This window comes from Aethalodelphis obliquidens, unplaced genomic scaffold (genome assembly GCF_003676395.1).
Source record: "Aethalodelphis obliquidens isolate GAN/ISIS:26980383/991018 unplaced genomic scaffold, ASM367639v1 scaffold7, whole genome shotgun sequence".
Taxonomy (NCBI): Eukaryota; Metazoa; Chordata; class Mammalia; order Artiodactyla; family Delphinidae; genus Aethalodelphis; species Aethalodelphis obliquidens.
The window spans coordinates 56,747,553-56,767,468 of NW_020837951.1; the positions used below are offsets into that span (position 1 = coordinate 56,747,553).

At 37.4% G+C, this 19,916-nt stretch overlaps 1 protein-coding gene across 3 annotated transcripts in view; it reads left to right on the forward strand.

Annotated features, from left to right (window-relative positions):
* KDM4C (lysine demethylase 4C) overlaps nucleotides 1-19,916 on the forward strand; it is a 400,366-nt gene that overhangs the window by 260,557 nt on the left and 119,893 nt on the right. For 2 of the 3 annotated variants that reach the window (XM_027105850.1, XM_027105851.1), the window contains exons 16-17: nucleotides 2,566-2,621; nucleotides 4,817-4,925. In XM_027105850.1, coding sequence (XP_026961651.1) covers nucleotides 2,566-2,621; nucleotides 4,817-4,925 — 165 coding nt within the window. Of the gene's footprint in view, nucleotides 1-2,565; nucleotides 2,626-4,816; nucleotides 4,926-19,916 lie in introns of those variants that run through there. The other variant, XM_027105852.1, reaches the window with a different exon arrangement.

Consider the following 19,916-nt stretch of genomic DNA (forward strand, 5'->3'; position numbering starts at 1 on the left):
CGTTTTAGGTGCTCTTCATTCTTTCCTGCCACTTCATGGTTCAGGCTGGTGTCATTGTCCTTCATTCTGAAGATTTTTTTTAGTGGTTTTTATAATGTAGATTCATTCTCATAGATTTTTGTCTCTATGAGATTATTTTTATCTTATCTTCATTTTCAAAGGATATTTTCCTTGGAAATAGAATTTCAGGTTGCCAGCTTTTTTCTTTCAGTATTTTATGGATATTGTTCCATTGCCATTTTCCTCCAGTGTTTCTGGTTATGTCTTCTAGCCTGAGCTAGACTGGGTGGTTGATGCCACTGCTGGGAAACTGGCTTGGGAAGAAGACATGAGCTCAGTGTTGCACGTGTATTTGAGATGCCTGTGGAGCTGTCAGTGAGACATCTCAGGAGACAGATGTTTGAGTCAGTGGCCTTTTGGGAATCAGGGTAGTAGATCCAATGCCTGGCAAACAGGTGTGGAGAGAGGAGTGAATAGGCCCTGCTACAGAAATTACAGTGTTTAAGGAGCATGAAAGAGATGCCTGTAAAGGAAGCTGAGTATCAACTAGAGATGGAAAAGGACGATGAGGAGAGTGGCGGGTCATGGAAACCACAGGGAGAAACTGTTTCAGGCACAGTTGACAACGTTGAATGCTGCTAAGAGGTCAGGCGAACCAAGGACTTGAAATATCCATTACATTTGGTGACATGGAGGTCGCTTGTGACCCTAGAAAGAACAAGTTTCATGTTGTGGCAGGCGGGAGTCTTCTCAACTCCACTTAACACCTTGAGTCTACAGATTCCACTTCAGAGGCTGTTTCCTTCTGTTATATTTGGCTCTGCAGCACGTGTACCTGTTCATGACCCTAATCAGGTGCATGGAAGCAGCTTCCATGCTGCTTTGCTATATTTCATTCTGCTAACTCATCCCTTTAGGCTTCTTCTCACTACTAGTTTCATTAATCAGACATCTAATTCTCTCAGTGTCTGCGCTTCTCACGGTCCACAGCTCTCCTTTCCTGCATTCCCACTTCCGTATTAACATCTTTTTATGTTAGTTTCAATGAAAACATTTGACCTCTGTTTTGTTTTCATTTTCATCCTCTCTCTGTAGCAAGTGTGGTAAATTACTGAAAAAAATAAAGTCAGTAACATTTTATGAAATTGTTATTGAATAATTTGGATATTATTGAATAATGTGAATTATTGGATTTCTCATTTTCAATATTTGGATTATGAAATTTTCCTTTCATTGTGTGTTTCATCAAAACCAGTTCTTTCAAGGGCCGCTGGAATATGGCTTTGCAATAGAGAATGTTCTTCATCAAATTATCTTCTTGAGCTGGGTTTATCATGGATTCAAATGGATATACACAGGGCAGCTTTTGCTACTCTGAACCTTTAATAATCACCAGGGAAATTTCAAATAGATGTGCAGAGACTTTCCAGACAAGTAAAACCATTGAACATTTCTAGTCTTTTTGCCTTTTTTGCTGCCTGTTAAGAGTTCTACAGCTATGTTGATCCTCCTCAGTGGTTTTGGTGTTGTTCTCAGAAAAAGAAAAGCTGTGGAGTATGACACCCCATTATTAATAGTAGGTAAGTTAGAGGGATTCCCTGTAAAGCTGAGCAAAGCTGTCAAAATCAGTTAAGGGAGATCACCTTAAAGAACAGATAAAGAAATTTTATATAGACAGCTTGGAAGAAAAAAAAAGCCCCACAAAATAACCTGTAACTATTGAAAAGAAACCCCAGACTATTAGTGCAGTAAATTGGGAGGACAAGCTTGAGGTTGAAAATAAAAAATTTACTTAGGTATTTAATTAAAAATTCTAGGTCAACAAAAGGCATTGCATTACTTTCTGGCCCTGTTTTCTCGTGGACTTTTTCATAAAATTGTAATGAGAAATGATAAGGTATGTTTGTAGTAAAGGGAGTCATCTTGGAATGAAAAGTCTGTGCCAATCTAAGACACGTAGAAGTGCCAAAAATGTAAACTTATGTGGGGAAGATAAAGGAAAACATTTTATGGCTCTGTTTTCTGGGGCTGGAAAGCCTGGGTTTATCAGAACAATTTTTCCAACACTATTTGCCCATAGAAAGACCCAAGAGATAGTTTTTTGAAGAGTGTCTTTTAAAAAGAGCTTCCTTCTTATCCACATATCAGAATGAAGCCTGCCAATACCGTTTTTTAGCCATCCTGTATACGGGAGTGGATTCCCAGAACTCAAGGGAACCGAGTTGTATGTGTATTCCTCTGTTCTAGAGTTTTGGTACCTATCTCTCCACCTACCAGTTTCTCTGTGTCACAGCTTTCCCCCAGCGATGGCAATTGAACATGATACTAGGATAATGATGGTTTCCCCTAGGAGATACATACACTGAGAACACTTTTGGGTGTCCCCTCACTTTCCTACCTCTCTTTTCCTCTCCCTTCTTGAACTGTTTAGAGATAGTCCTTCATGAAGTTCCTGATAATTTTAATTTTAAAATAAAAAATTAGCATTTACGGGGATATTTTGATAAACAGTACTGACTTTTATTACATGGCTCTAAAGATTGTGTGGTGTTTTTTCTGCCCTAGGAGTGCTGTCTCTGCAATTTGAGAGGGGGTGCTCTTAAGGAAACTAAGAACAATAAGTAAGTAGTACGTTAATTATGTTGAATTTCATCGTTTCCTTCTCTCTCTTGAGTGTTGAACCTCTGAGTGACAGTGTGCTTTGCCTCTCATTGTTGTACACGTTGTTCCACAGCTTTTGCTGTTTAGGTCTGAGGTGGGGATTCTGTGCATGTCTCCAGAAACCATTACTGACAGCACATTCACCTCTGCTGGGCAAAGGTGTTCTAAGTCAGCTTCTGTTCTGTGTCTTTGACATCATGAGGAATCCTTGACATCATGAGGAATAACCCCTCTTTCACTAACAGAGTTTGAATAGAGCCCATATCCTCTAGGTGCCTTTGGAATCCTTGTGTTTAATATGATGAATGCTTTCATTGTAATAAAAACAGAATATGCCTGAAAACAGTGAAATCTGTTATCTTCAGGTAAATAAAATCAATTATAATCATACTATACTATTAGAATAAGACCATTTACTTTTAACACCAGCAAATTAACAAGAAAGTGTGTATTCTAAAATAGAAACACAGGGAGAAAAGATTGATTTTGCAATTTAGAGGGGACAGTTGGAGAATATGAAGAGAGTCATAAGTGAACATAAAAGAAAGTCTTGTTTCTATGGTTGTTGAAATATATTTTTGTGTGAATTTTATTTTTATGACCCGATTTAAATATTTAAAATGGGGCCAAAGCAAATTATAGGTTCCTATGGAAATAGAAACATGTAGAAAAGTTTAGATATAGGTTGTATTATGGTATTTGAGAGCCAGATCCAGCCCCAAGATATGTTTTATTTGACTGACACACCACTTTATGAATTTAATTTAAAAGTTGAGAGATTTTATATAAAAATCCAGATGTTCATCTTTACTTAATAAATGATTGTGTATCTCTATATGACAATAACAAGCTAGGATGAGAACTTGGCCTAAATGGGGCAGGCGCTCCTCGGGTTACCATGATTTACCAGTATGTGTGTATTTGGTTACATCTTGCCTGGCCCCATGGGCACTGGAGTTGGTACCCTTGGAGTAATGTCATGTCCTGTCATGTAATGATGGAGTTGGCATAATTATGCGCATGTGCATGTTTCTGATTGTTTCCTACATTGATAAAGTTTAGTCTAAGAAGCTGTATATTTGCTTAATTTTGGATGTTCATCTCTCACAGTCTTAGTTAATGTCATTGGCACTATGCTAAAAACCATTGACTAGTTCTAGGATGTTACACGGGTTATGCAGACTGCGAGATGACTTAGGCAGTTCCTGTAAAGACAGAGGTGACAAGAACTTCTCTTCCTTCCTTTGGGCAGGACACAAAGAAGTAGTGTTTGCTATAGAAGTATAGTATTTATCTAGATACGAAAGAATGCCCTGATGGGGTTGACACTCACCCTCTGTCCCTGTGGTCTTTAAAGGCAGGATGGAGTCTTATATTTAGAGTGAAATAATATGCTTTGACTTAAAAATAGTTTGACAAATTTGATAATTCTTTCAAAATCTCTTTAAACCTCAAGAGTCTCTATATTTATTTGAGGCATAAGATTTATGAGAGACTTAATAGTGTTAATGAGGACGTTGTCATTTTTCTGGAGTAATTCAGAATTTGAAGGGAGATATTCTAGGTTTTTAGTAGGAAACAAGGGAACAAGCTAAATTTCATTTTTCCTTATCTTTTGGTTCCTTTGTTTATAGTAGGATTGCAGTAAGAAACAATTTAATTAAAGACTTAATCAGTATTAATTCTGTTAGAAAACGTTTGCTATTAGTTCTAGTTTGCTTCATGATACTCGTATTATGTAAAAAAGATTATGTGGTATACCCAGTTTATACCTTTTATTAATTGAACAAATCTTTTGCCACATACTAATTATAATTAGCTTAAGTATATTAAGCACCTCTATATTTCAGTATCAAATGAAATAGCAAACCTACATTTCAGTATTTTGCAGGTCACGTGTAGAACAATATAATGATAGGATTCTTTGGTTTTCACCTAGTTCTTCATGTCACAGTGTTGGGCAGGTATGGTACTGAATCTATCCAGGTATCATCCAGTAGGTTTTAAATTCAAAGAGTCTGTGATGGATATAGGCTTTGGGCTTTCTTTCTCGTCTGTGTGTTTCCCATCCGAGAGAATTGCCATCCTCTGGTTGAAGTATGGGATGCATAAGTTTAGGGAACGGTTGTTTACACTTATGTCTCTTTTCCTGTAGGTGGGCCCATGTCATGTGCGCCGTTGCGGTCCCAGAAGTCCGATTCACTAATGTTCCAGAAAGGACACAGATAGATGTAGGCAGAATACCTTTACAGAGGTTAAAATTGGTGAGTGGCAAAGCTTCTTTTTTTTTTCCCCTCATAAATTAGTGTTAATTTCAAGTTCCGAATATTTCTATTTATGCACGCACTCCAAGGTAATTTTTTTCTTAGCTTCGTTGTTTCATTCTACCTTTTTTTTCCCTTTAGCCTAAATTTACTTATCTGTACACACTCTTTTCCTGTTATATTTTAAGTATGCCTATAACTTTCCTCAGCTTCTGTTTTCAGTGAGGGAAAGGAATACTGCATTTCCTGGATTAATGTGAATTTTCAAATTATAGGCTATCCAGTGAAGTTTGTTAGAACTGACCCGAGCTATCCAACTATGTCTTATTTGAATTGCTTAGTTTTTCTCTCTCTTGCCTCTTTTTGGTTGGCCTTGACTTGGCAAAACGCATCTAACCTATTTCGTCATCTCTTCACCAAGAAGAGACTTGCAGAGAAATGCAAAAACTTTAATTATTCCCAAGGGATTTTCCCACGGATAGAGACAAATCATTTAATTTGCCAAACTCTCTGGCTGGTTATTTTCCATTGTTTCTCTTTGTTAAGAGAGTATTTTTTTTCATTGAAAACTTAGGCCTTTAACATCCTCAACATTGATGTAACCTTGGAGTTCTGTTAAATTGTGAGCCAACAGGTCATTAGCTTAGGCCCTTATTATATTTCACCGTTAATGAGAATTTTCCCTAAAGTTAAATTGCCTGACCTTAAAATACTGAAGCCTGTCTTACAAGTGGACTTAATACCCTACAGTTTCTTCAGTCCTTGTTACGTCTAACGTGGGGTCTTTCCACTATTTCAGAGGCTGAGCTGTAACTCTCTACCCGAGTGTTACTTGCTTTGTTATTAGTCGTCTCTCCCCCACTGGGGAGCTGGGTGTTTTGTCTCTGGACTTCTGTCTCAGGAACTTAGAATCTATTCTGCTGTCTTTCAGTGAACACTGTTATTTTCCACTATAGCTCCATCAGGAATTTCACATAGCTAGAAAATACGTGGCCCTTTATGGGCCTGATGACTGCTGTTGGCAGCTATGAGTGGTGGGATCAAGGATGCTCAGGCTGGGGTAACGGAAGTTTTGTGAATGAGATGGAAATGACTGGGCCATTTAAATGCCCCCTAAAGCTCATAGTGACTATCAGAAGAGAGTAAGGTTGTTCAGCTCATGGACTTCCGTAGGAAAAAGTTTGAAATCTTATATCTTGTTCACCAGTTTAAAAAGGAAAACAAACACTGACACGAGAGAGAGGCAGAAGTCATCTTCCATGACTCTTCAGACTGCTGTTTCTGTTTGCTTTCAAGAAATCTCATATTTAGCCTTTATATTGCCCTTTCTTTCATTTTACTGTGCTGTTACTTTGTTTATAAGTGCATTCTGAGTGCAAAAACCGTAACACCCAAAAGGGTGAAAAGTTGTGTAAAAAATTGGTGCAGAAAGAAGAAAAAAGAATGAATACAATAAACCTTATATCACATTACATTTTATGCGCAAACTGCTTTTCAACTATTGCTGTTTACTTATATAGACTTGTTTTCATTATTCAATTGATACATATTCTATCTGTGAATATTGTTTGGGCCTTTATGATTGGAACAAAATGCATTAGTTTTTTCCATTAAAACTAATAAAAATATTTTTCATTGGGGAAAAAAAACCCACCAAAAAGAAACAAAAACATTTGCCAGAATTAGGACTGTAGGGCAGGTTATAAAGAAAAATGTTGAGTTCATGACACGCCTCCAACATTTAATGCTTAGTGTGACAAATACTAACAAATGTCTTACATTTTAATATTTTTCTGATTTACAAGTAATATATATTTGCAAAAATTCAAACACGACATTTAACAACCACCTTTGGTTCTCTCTTCTGAAAGATGATTTCTGTTATCAGTTGAACGCCTCTTGGAATAGTGGTCATTGCTCTTGATGCTTCCCTTTAAGGACCTATGTGCTGGCTTCTCTTCTCCACGAAGTCTTCCTTAGTGATCTGCCGTCACTCACACCAGTCTCAAAGGGGTTTTAAGGGAGCAGCAGGGAGGGGCAGCATGGATCATTTCCGTGCCAGTCAGCAAATTGTATTTGCTGTATTTCAGAAATCTGAAATCTGATGGTTGCATCCGAAAGTGGTAAAAGGTTGCCATCTTGATTGTGTATGTTACATATTCTTTATAGAAGGTTTTCCGTCCTTAAACAATTGGACGGAAAACCTTCTATAAAAGAATGTGTCTTGACTGAATTTCAGATCACCTAAACTCTATTTCAAATGACAATGGAGAGCTCTTTATTGGCATACAGATATTCATGACACATATTTGAGTGAAAACAGCAGGCTGTAGATCAGATTTTTTTCCTGTTTTTAATATAATTTTATACGCATGGCGAGTTTTTTGGAATGATGTTTATCAGAATGCTCAAAGTGGTTATCTTAAGTGGGAAAATACAAGGGGAAACTTCATTTTGGGAGGGTAAAAAAAAAAATCACTCAAAAATACTGTGATAGTTTGAAAGGGGACAATGGCCAGAAAGAAGCGTGGGTGACTTTTTCACTAGAAATCCTCAGGAAAGCACCATGACTCTCTTACATCTCCTGTAGTATGGCGTCTGTGCCCCAGCCTTGCTCACTGTCTCTTGGTGATCAGATTCAGGCTGGCTTTGAATAACAGAATTTATAAATGATCACTTGTGTGTGGGGTGGGTGGAATGCACCTTTCCAGGAAATAGGATGCTCTGCCCTGAACATATAATCAAGTGTTCCTAGCATCAGCATTCTTTTGAAGTTTAATTAAGCTAATAAGTGCACATCCAGCTAGAAGTCAGAGCAGTAGTTTTGTGGTATTTCATCCAGGCCAACCTAAGTCTAGATGGATTATTTTACTATGTCTGTTTAGTGGATGTATGTGTGTCTCCTAGTGTCAGTTTCAGTCTTTTTTCTGGAGCTGTAGCCAACTCTTTTCTGGATGCTAGGTTGTTCACCCACCTTCTTATTTACACAGATATGGGGGGGGGGATATAAGAATTAGATGTCAGTGTCAATGTATTTCACCAAACAGTTATTAGCTTACCCCACCAAATACTTAGTGTACATTTTTGAGTAAGACATTGTTCCTGTCTTCTAGCGTGTTATAGTCTAGACTGGGCTTTCTCAACTTTGGCCCTCTTGACCTTTTAGACAAGTTAATTGTTTGTTGTGGGTGACTCTCATGTGTATCATAGATTCCAGCATCCCTGACCAAACAGGCGATACCAAAAGGTATAAATTTCTAGTTATTAGATAAGCACTAGGGCTGTAATGACAGCGTCATGACTATAGCTGAGACTGCTGTGGGATATGTAGGAAAGTTCCCAAGAGAGTAAATCCTATGAGTTCTCATCAGAAGGGTAACTTTTTTTCCTTTTTTTATTTCTTTTTGTTGTATCTATATGAGAAGATGGATGTTAGCTGGACATACAATGGTAATCATTTCACAGTATGTGTAAATCAAACCATCATGCTCTGTGCCTTAAACTTATACAGTGATGCATGTCAATTATTTCTCAATAAAACTGGGAAAAAGTAGCCAATGCCAGATATCCCTTGGGGGGTGAAATCACCCCCATTTGAGAACCCACTGGTCTACAGGGAAGACATAAACATAAGGAGAAAATGTTCATTTTTGTCATTTTCAGAAAGAGAATATCTTGGTTGAAAGAAGTAAGTTAGAGACTGAGAGAATGGAAGTTCTTAATTGCTTTAGAAAACATTCCTAGGGATTTTTTTTTTGGCAAATTGTTTGAATTTCTTATTTGTGAATGAAGCAATAAAATTTGGCAACCTATGTGTATATTTGCTACTGTACAGTTATTAATTTTATACTCTGATTTAGTATTTTAACATTACCTGTTTTTATAGAAATTGAACAACCTTGATTACTAATCAAGCATCATAAACATTTACAGTTCTGTAATGTGTGTGTATGTACACATGTGCTTACTGAGTAAATATTCATGAAATGAATAAAAGGCATCAAATTGTTACTTATTATTTGTGCTTCTGGCTTAAAATTATTGTGGCTGGAGGGTTTGATCAGACAATACCAAATCACTTTTTTTTTTTTTTTTTTTTTAAGGCAAAACCCTTTAAAGGTCACAGTGGTAAATTCATGCACATCTCTGTGCGTGCAGCTTTAAAGCAAGGCATTAGTTACCTTATCTGCATCACGGGGCCATAGAGCCTAGCAGTGATTTGGAGAGCCTCTGAACAGCCATGCAGCCCTTGCCCTGTTGTCTGAGAGTTCTGATCTTGGAACCTCTGGTCAGTTGGGGATTGAAAACGGGAGTGACCTGACTGAAGCAGTAGCAAGGGAAGTCTGAGCCTCTCTCCAGTGCCCACCAGGTGGTGCTGCTGTACCAGTTTCTCATCCAGTTGCCCTTAAATCACCTCCTTTAGCAAGTGCCTAATCGGAGCCTGGCGCCAATGGTAGAGGGTGTATGTGTGTGAGATGTGATGCATACTGGGTTGCTCTAGCCCAAGGGATGACAGCAGAGCAGAAAGTGCTGCTTGCTGCTGTGCATTCAAAGTGCTGAATTCCAGAGGGCAGGTTTTTTAGTTCGGGTTTTGATTTAGCCATATAAAAGAGTTGCTTTCCCTTGGGGCAAGTTAGTGTTTTTCTGTATAAGTAATAAGCAACACTAGTAAAAGCTAGTAAGTGCAAGAGTCTTAAAGAACAGCTTATGGCAAACATGAGTTTGAAATGTCTTCTGAAGTATGAAAGCTGTATATAAGAAATGCTTATTATTATTAGCGGTCTTTCTAGAATATGGAATACTGGAGTTGATGCAGAGGTATTTGAATATTTTGGTAATATTGTTGTTAGCCTTTTATTTATTCATAGGTTCAACTTGCAGCTTTTGAAATACTCCTCTGTGCAATTATTTGTGTAGGAAGATTTTTGTAGAGGATGTAAGAAAGGATTTGTTTGCCTTAGCAGATTTTTCCTCTTATAATGACCATTGAAAAAAAGAGACAGCAAATGGAAAACAACTCTTTCAGTGCTCTTCAATATTGATCCTAAAATAGTGTGTGCTTTGTGAAGAACCTTTATCTCATCCAGCCACCTTGTTTGCTATTACCATAGGTGTGGCCTCTACTCATAGATAATTAAATGGACATCAGTGATGGCACTGGAGTTATTTTCAAGACATTGTCTTTTATTTTATTTATGTGGCTGTTAATTTAAAATACTTTAATAAAATTCATTATTTTTAAACTAAACAAAATACTGCAAAAATATATTTGGCTATAGTGGTATTTATCCAATTAGTTTGTTCTTTTCTTTCTTTAACAATATTTTGCTTTTGTGTAGAATAATTATCTCAGGGGTTAACAAAGTAATTTCTGCTCCATCTTAAAAATGCTAGAGGTTGCTATCTAAAAGCACCAGGTAGACTTCCTTGGTGGCGCAGTGGTTAAGAATCTACCTGCCAATGCAGGGGACGTGGGTTCGAGCCCTGGTCTGGGAAGATCCCACATGCCGCGGAGCAGCTAAGCCCACAAGCCACAACTGAGCCCGTGTGCCACAACTACTGAATCCCGCATGCCTAGAGCCCCTGCTGTGCAACAAGAGAAGCCACCACAACGAGAAGCCTGCGCACCACAATGAAGAGTAGCCCCCGCTCGCCGCAACTAGAGAAAGCCTGCACACAACAATGAAGACCCAACACAGCCAAAAAATAAATTAATTAATTAAAAAAATGAAAGCACCAGGTTATTAAGCAGAACCATCCTTTAACAGGAAGGAAATGGCTGAAAGTTACCTGAATAGGCTATGTATCCAAAGCCATGTTCAAAAGGGAGAACCATTTTCTCTGTCAGTTTAAGCATTCTTCTGATTATTAATGCAGGTTCTAGATTACCTAGTATTTTTCTTACCTACTCATTTAGAATGAATTTCTTTGCTTCTGAATGACTTTTCAGTTTGCGAAAAATTATACTTGTGGCGAACCCTGTCATCCCCAGTCCCTTCCCCATGTCCTCTGGTACTTTCTCCGCTCATCCAGAGAACATCAGAGCTTTGGCACCTGGTAGGAAAAAGAATGAGGAGGATGCCGGGGACATCTCCTACTCCGCACTTGAGTGGTGTGCTCAGGGATAGCCAGTTTGTTTGAAATCACAGATTATTGGTATGCCTGAGGACAAAAAGAAAAAATTGCCCCCATGCGGTATAGATTTTAAAATGTACTCAGTCATTTCCTTTTCTTATTTCTTTCTGTCTTGTTTTCTCTACTAATATGATTGGTTGGTCATGGTCATAATTGAATCTCTGGAAGAGAAACAAAATTGTGCATAAATGATAACAGCAAAAAAGGAAGTAGAGAGATATAAAACACACATGAAATTAGAATGTCTTTTAAAAAGTTTTTTTGTTAATAGAAAAAAAGACAGCAAAACTTTCAGGAAGAATTAAAACAGGAATTTTGAGAGGACAATGCTTTTATAATATGATCACACAGAAGACAGCAGTATCATCAGGAAGCAGATCACCAGTCTTTAGATCTGATTATAAAATTTAAGAGAATAACATTAAAAAAAAAACACCCAGAAAAAGGAGTAAATCAGCATGAAATTCTGGTATTTGTTAGATATTTAGCCGTGAATGTCTATTACATACATTCATCACTTCTTGAAGATTAAATTAATTAAACATCTATGGAATTTATAGAAATGAAACAACAAGGCAAGTTTGTGGATTATAAGAAATCTTGGAAAATGCAGCAGACCCAAAATGCAGCCATTAGTTTAAACAGTCTTCCCTTTTGGAGAGAAAGTTCTCAAATAGAAGTGTTGTGAGAATATTTACATATTAAACTGCACATGTCAAAGCAAATGACGTCTATCTTGCTTGCTGTCAGTGCATAAAGAACTTGGTGGTGTTCGTTGACCACACAACCTTCCTCACAGTGGCATGGATGGTACCTCTGATTTCTATGTCTGCAGACATTCCTAGGATTTTACATTTGAAATCCTATTTCTGCAACAAAATAGGGGGAGAAATGATTTTTGGAATAGCCAAAGTTGCCCCCAGGCATTTGATGACCTCTGATTTGTATTTGACAAGTGAACCAAGCACAGGCACAAGTGTTCTCCGAGAGAAGAACATTATTTTGAAAAGGAATTTACACTGCAATGATGACTGAGCTAACAAGCCTTTCAGTACCTGGCTGAGGCCAACTATTCTGCTTAGAAGCCTCTATACACCTTAAAATTTGTACCTGAAGGCAAATAATAGTGAACTTGAAAGCCAAAGATTACAGTTTTGAAAGGTACATCAATTCTGAGAATAGAGTGGTTTCACTGTGGTATTCCATCTGAAGAGCTGAATTAAGGGGAAAAAAATACATTCAGCCTTCCTATTTCTTAAAGGAAGGCACTTGATCCCTTGCTAACTGGCTTATGTTATCAGATGCATTGAATACTAAAAATAGAATTACTGAGAGATAGAGATGGGGTGTGCCTCTCATGCTGTAAGATCACTCTGAGTCCTATTTAGTTGCAGTTACAGCAAGGTTGCAGAGCAGCTTCGCTTTCTTTGTAGAGGAAATCATGGTTGTATTTGACAGAGCCTCTGTTACCACAGTTTGGGAGATGCAAAGACATACTGATTATCCTTCACCACTTTAAAAGAAAAAAAACGTAGCATTGTAAAGGCAGTCGGAAGTCATTATGTTCCACATTAGCTCATGTACTGATTTATTCACGTCTTCAGTTATTTTTAAAGACAAAGAGGAATTCTAGGAAAATAATAAACATTGACAATGATGAGCAAGTTTATTGTTTAAATGCAGTTGAGGGAAAATTTGCTTGTAATAGTGAACTACTGAAGGGGGAATAAGTGACACCACAAATGACAGAATCGTGGTGTGGTGTGTAGGGTCCTATTATTTAATATGCTCAGTATAAAATTTATTATATCATTAAGAACATTCTTCAGGATTTCAACATACACATGTCCCCAGCTTTGTAAGATTTTTAAATGAGTGGTGTAAAAAAAAAAAGTACATTAGTAGCTGTATAGTACTTAACTGTCAGAATGATTTGCTACAGGGACTAGATCCTATTGCAAGCTGTCAAATTTGTATATTGCTGTAATACCAAACCATAAAATCTTTTGAGTAAAATGGAAAATGTCAGATGGGCATGACTACAAATAATATACTTTCTGAAGGCTGTAGATGTCTATAGGAGAAAATGTGTAAATGCATGAAATATCATCTTGTTACTATGGATTTTTCTTTATCTGACGAAAGAAAACTGTGAGGCGAAAGGAAATTGATTGGAGCCTTTAAATTTTTTCGTTTTGAACTCATTTTTCCTGAGGACTAATTTTAAAAACATTATTAAATAGATAAGTAGAACTTCAGATAATTCATGATTAAAGAGTATAGTGCGAGAGTCATCTCTTTTTTTAGCTTACATTGCTGAATGGTCCATTTTTTTTCTGATCTTGTCTGTGTGAGTAGTGATTACTGATGAATCTTTTAATTGAGTGAGTTGGGGTCAGGGTTCCAGAGATGGGGTCACCCCTTTCATTCCAACATCGACTGAGTCAATACCAACAAATGCTTGCCAAACCGAGACAGCTGCTAGATGGCTGTAAACAATCCATAGGGTTTTGCTTGGTCAACAGTGATTGACAGCAGAGAGGTTATAGTTTTTGAAAGGTACAGTCATTATTATAAAACAGTGCGTCCATAATTACTTATTTTTCTAATATTTTAGTATAAATTATTTATCCCCTTGGAAGCGGCTTTTAAAAATCAACAAAAAGGTCTTCCCTGGTGGCGAGTTGAGAGTCTGCCTGCCGATGCAGGGGACACGGGTTCGTGCCCCGGTCTGGGAAGATCCCACATGCCGTGGAGCGGCTGAGCCCGTGAGCCATGGCCGCTGAGCCTGCGCGTCCGGAGCCTGTGCTCCGCAATGGGTGAGGCCACAACAGTGAGAGGCCCGCGTACCGCAAAAAAAAAAAAAAAGTAAAAAATAAAAATCAACAAAAAGGTTATATATAAAGGGACAATCTTTTCATACTTGTAATTAATTTAATGTAAGTCAGTGTGGTATATTTTAGGCATGTTCCCACAATTTAGTGATGTCACTTTCTAAGATGAGCTCATAGATACAGGTACCAGCCCAGTTTGTATTTATTGATTTAGATATCAAGGGTTCTGTGCATTCATCTGTATTGCCCTTTGGGTCATGAATTCTAAGCCTCTGCTACATTGAGATTGAGTATGCAGGCTCTGGACTAAGACTGTTGGAGTCCTGCGTCCACCACTTAAGCAACCTTGGCCATGCAGCTTAACCTTTCAGAACCTCATCTGTAAACCAGGGTGGTTGTGAGGATGACATGATGCAATGATGCAATACATCATCGGCGAATGACGCAACCCCTTGCCGCATAAATCTCTGTAAACTGCCTTTTGGCCAATTAGGATTGGAGTGGATAAATATTTATAAGGAGAGAGTAGGTTCTTTGCGCTATCTCATTTGTTCATCCATTTGCTCAATAAATATTTCTTTAGGACTTGCTGTGTGGTTAGGTGATAGATGTGTGTCATTTCTGCTTTTATAGATATTACAGAATAATGGAAGTTATTGAAAATTAGATAAGCAACTACAAAGCAGCATGAAAAGTTCTACTGTAGTAAAAATCCAGAATGCAGTGAAGGATCTTACTCAATTTGGGGTATGAGGGCAGTAAAGGGGTGTAGACAAGCTTCCTGGAAGAAGCATTGCCTAATAATGCCTCATCTGAGACCTGAAGGGTGAGAAGAGGGCACTGGAGGAGCAGCCAGGACGAGGAACAGGATGCTCGGTGTCCTGGAAGTGGGAGGGAGCCGTAAGGTCTAGGAAATGAAATTTCAGCAGAGCTGGAGCATGAGGTATGAGGAGGGAGAGATGAGTCTTGAGAAGGGGAAGCCTCAGATGATGTAGCACTGTGCTGTCCAGTACGGTAGCCTCTGGCCAGTGACGGCTATGGAGCACTTGGGATGTGGTTAGTGTTACTGAAGAGCTGAACTTAGGATTTTATTTAATTTCAGCAAGCTAAGTTAAAAAATGGAAGCAGCATAAACACATGAAGTACAACTGTAGTTTTGGTAGGTCCACATTTTACATTTCAAACACCCTTGAAAATTGAGCGTCCAAATTGAGATATATTGTAAGTATAAATACACAGCAGATTTCAAAGACTTACTATGAAAAAAAAAAGCATGTGAACTATCTCATTAATAATTTTTATATTGGTTACATGTCAAAATGATAATATTTTGGATTTGTTAAGACGTATTGATGTATTATTAAAATCAATTTCACATGTCTTTTTTTATTGCAATTACGTATACTTAACATAAAATGTATCATTTTAGTTATTTTTTAGGTGTGCAATTCCATGGTGTACAGTGGCATTAAGTATATTCACATTGTTGTGCAACCATCATGCCCCTCTACCTCCAGAACTTTTTTATCTTTCCAAACAGAAGCTCTGTACTCATTGAACAGTAACTCCCTCTTCTCCCCTTCCTCACCTGTGGCACAGGTGTCTCCTAAAAAATTAAAAATTGCACATGTGACTTGCATTTTATTTCTGCTGGACAGTGCCATTCTAGAGGACTTTGTACTTTATCCCATACAGGTGGAAGAACCTTTAATGCCCATTAAGCAGTGGAATAATATGATCAGATTTGTGTTTCAGAAGGGTGTTGTGCTTCTGGTGGGGAGAATGTATTCAAGAGGGTAGGACTGGAGCCAGAGAGGCCAGTTTCAGTAATCATGTGAAAGATGATTTTGGCGTGAACCTGGGATGGAGATAAGTGAACTGATCATAGGCGGGGTTGGCTTGGACTAGGTGTGGAGGGAGCTGGGGTTCTGGCATAAGCAGCTGGGGGACTGGTCATGCCATGCACAGGGCTCGTCATTGCTGGAAGGGGACAGGGTTGAGGGGGAAGTACACCTGGATATACTTAATTTGAGGTCCTTGTAGTCCAGCTGGGTGTAGCACAGGGGAAACGTGTGCCAGAATTCTACTCCTCATGGGCATGTAGCTATTTACCAGCTGCTCTTAGGTTGTTAGGACTAGAAGCATATGAAGTTCAGTAACTATTACTGGTCAGAAATTTAGGAACAGTGAGCCACTGTGCTTTGTATGGATGTGAATTGGGTTTGTGATAATATTGTATCTGCCTCTCTGTACTCTTTCTGAAGTGTAATAATCAGGTAAAACAGTGGTAGCCTTGGGAGTTTGATTTCTGTCTTCTCTCAGAACAAAGGAAATGAAGAACATTGAAAATGGAAACTAAACCTATAGAAATGGAATAGTTGGATTTGCAAAAAAATGAGCAAGAAGGAAAGTCCAAGGTTCTCATGAAAGATAAATGTGTCCTGCAACCAGTAAAAACACAGCCTACGTGGGGATATCGTTGCCAGGATGAGTGGCCGCAGGGGAAAGGGGATTTGCAGTAAGAAGCATGAGGGTTTGCACAGACTCATGAGGACGTGTTCACTTCAGAATGGCCTTTCCTTTTAATTTCAGTTGAATTTTAGTTTAAAAGCATCTTTTCACTAATAGTTTTTGAGATAAAACTGCCTTTAGGATCAAATTTTAAATCGTAGATTTTTTTTTTTCCTGTTCAGAATATAAAATGCATTCCACCTTTCTTTAGTAACAAAATATTTTACTTTAAATAAATGGAAAAAATAGTCAAATCGACCACTTTTCATTATAGGAATAGTGCTTAAGGTTAATTAAAACTTCGAAGATTTTTTTCTTAGAGCCATCTGTTCATAATTGATTTTTAAAATTCATCAATTTTAAACACTTATTTTCTTTGGACAAAGCAAAAAAATTGTGAAATCTTTTCACTAAATGGCAGATATTTTTCAGTAAAAGAATCATGACATCCTGGCAAAGGTATAATTTTAATAGACTAATGAGCTGTCTGACCAGAGCCGACTGAGCCTCGTCTGATTTTTACAATGATAAATTGGCTGTGTCAAAATTTGCAATCTAGTCTGGTGAAATATTTAACTATGAAAGTTTAATTCTCATTTTTTATTTATGAAAGCAGTGGTAGTGTCATAGCAGCTTATAATATGCTGGCCATTTGGTATGATTTATGTCAACGAGTGTCACTTGTTGATGTGTTTAGTGGTTGTTGACCCATATTTAATTCTAAAAACTCTTAAGTGGTGTGAAATGTAATAAGTCAGCCACTGTACTTAAAAAAAAAAAACCAAAAAACAAATCATGATCCACAGATCTATTCAGTTGTCTTTTCCCGGCTGTGATGATGTCACAGCTTTATACTTGACAGCTGTTGATGCGGGGGCACTGAATGAGTGACAGCTTTCTTTACAGTTGTGGGGATCTACTTAGAGTAATTTCTACCACAAAACATATACCTGAAATGTCATAAAATCATCTTTCATTAGTTCATTTGGGGATTCCAGCTTGTCGTCATTTTAAAGGTTTTGAGGAAACTTGCGGAATAAAGAGCATTTCTTTCATTTATCAATCTTTTTATTCAGTAAAGACTTATGGAGGTGATCATAGTGTTTGGTGCCTGGTGACAAGTGGCATTAGGTGGACAGGGTCATCCCTCTTGTGAGGTTTATATTCTGGAAGAATTTAGATACAGATCTTCCAAGAATGTCATTTGGGTTTTTGGTTGTTTTGGAAGGCAGACAGGAAGGGCTAGATTAAAGCATTCTTCTAAGGCATTTCTTTACAGAGAGGTATAATAAGCATTTCTGTCTCCTAATGTCAGGGTATTTATCTAGTGTAGATAATTTCTAACAAATAGGTTAAAATATCAAAAGAAAACATTTTTTCAGATATTATGAAATTAGTTTGATATCATTTTATAAATAATAAGCATCTTCAAAAAACAATATTTTAAATGGTGGTATATTGTTAACATAAAATTTCAAATTATTCATAGCTTACAACAAAATGAAATATCTTATGAATAATGAAACATTCATAATAATGAAACATTCTTCATAATATGTACTGTTTCAAATACCACATCTTGGATTTTTTTTCTTTAAAGAATTGAGTTATTGTGTTTTTATTATTACTTCTTTTATAATACACAATAAAAGGTATAAACTCATACTGCTGCAGAAATTTGCTGTAAAATTTCTCAAGGAAGAGGCTGTCCAGAGAAAATTATCCTCTGGTATTATCCTTTTCTTATGTTTCTCAAAGCAATTCATAAACATTTTTCGAATAATAATATAGCATTACAGAATATTTTAGTTGGCAGGTCAACTTAGAACTAAGGGGGAGATCAGTGGCCCAAATGTTTTTAGAAACAACAATCAAATTTAAATACTTCTAATTCTCAGGTACCATTTCTTTAAGAATCCCTTTTCATAATTAGAAAATGAAGAAGCCAGCAACAGGAAAATCACTGCTTTTCCTGGCAGGCCCAGCAGCTAATATATGCGCATTTTCAGCCTTCTCATTTTGACAGGGGCAATCACCATTTAATTTCAAAATTCCCTTTATCTTAGTGATAGCCTTAGAACTATTGAGTCTCCCTTTCCTGTCTGTGACAGTATTACTGTTTCTGTGCTCTTCGCCACACACTGATTCGGTGGCCCTGCCCCACAGCTATGGCACCATTGCAATGTACAGTCTGCATAGATAAGACATGACAGCCTTTTAACCTCAGCTTGCTGTGTGTGCAGAGGGTGACAGCCCACCTGCACTGGGGAAAGCAAACAAGCAAGCGTGATGCGTTCATCTTAATCACATGCTATTTCTCTCAGAGACGTTCCAAGAAAATGACAGGCCAAGCTCAGAGTTCAGGTTATCAGCCTGAGACATATGAGGCGCAGGGCATCTCCACAGCAGATAAGGCTAAACTGTACTATTGAACTTTGACTTGTTTATTTAAAGTTAGAATTTTAATATATAGATCCTATAAGGTTCTTGTTCCTTATTTTAAAATTTTATTTTCAAAGACCTGTTATTTTAGTTATAAAAGCAATGCCTGCCATAATTTTTTTTTTTAAACTGAAGTATATAAAATACAAAATGAAATCATCTCTAGCTTCATGCCATTCCACAGAAATGGTCATGTTTAACATAGTAGAGTAATGATTCCTGACTTTTTTCTATGGCGGAAACAGCTTGGAAGGATATAGCTTTATCATACTGTGTTATAATTAAGAGAGTGGTTCAGTAGCATACTATATATGTATGTTACTCAGACACATATACAAAAATCTGTTTTATAAAAATATCAACCCTGTCTTAAGGGTAGTCATGTTTTTCCTTTCCTTTGGTCTTACTATGAACCTACCAGCATTCATGACGCTTCACACACCTTTGCTTATGTCACTCTCAGAAATTTTTCAGGCTGCATTTTTAAAGTTTGGTTTTTTTTTTGAATAGAACTTAATCACCTGAACCGCATAAAGGTGGTGCTGAGTGGTCCTCAGGTGTGTCACTTGCTGCAAGTGTAAAAGCATCTGAATGCAATAATAAAGCATATGGGTGTTGGGGCCTGATAACTTGGGTTCATGTCTCAGCTCTGCCACATACCAATTACTTGAGAATATGTCATCCTCTTTGGAAGTCTGTCCTTGATTTTCATGACGGCTGTCCTTGATATCCCTTCTCTCTCTTTGGCCTCTTGGTCTCAGGTTTCTTTGCAGGTTCCTCTTCCTTTGTCTAACTCTTGAATGTTTATGTCCCCCCAGTTTCTATCTGAAGCTCTTTGCTCACTCTTTGCATTCTCAGTAACAATTTGTAAAATTAGAATCACAATAATAGTACTTTCTTTTGTTGTTGTGAGTATCAAATAAGATAAGGCATCTAGAGTACTTCACCCAGTGCCTGGCCATAGTAAGTGCTCAATAAATGTTCCTTCTTATTGTTGTGATTATAAGTACACTACCCTAGTAATACCATGACAATAACAATGATATGAAGATAAAGCAATAATATATAA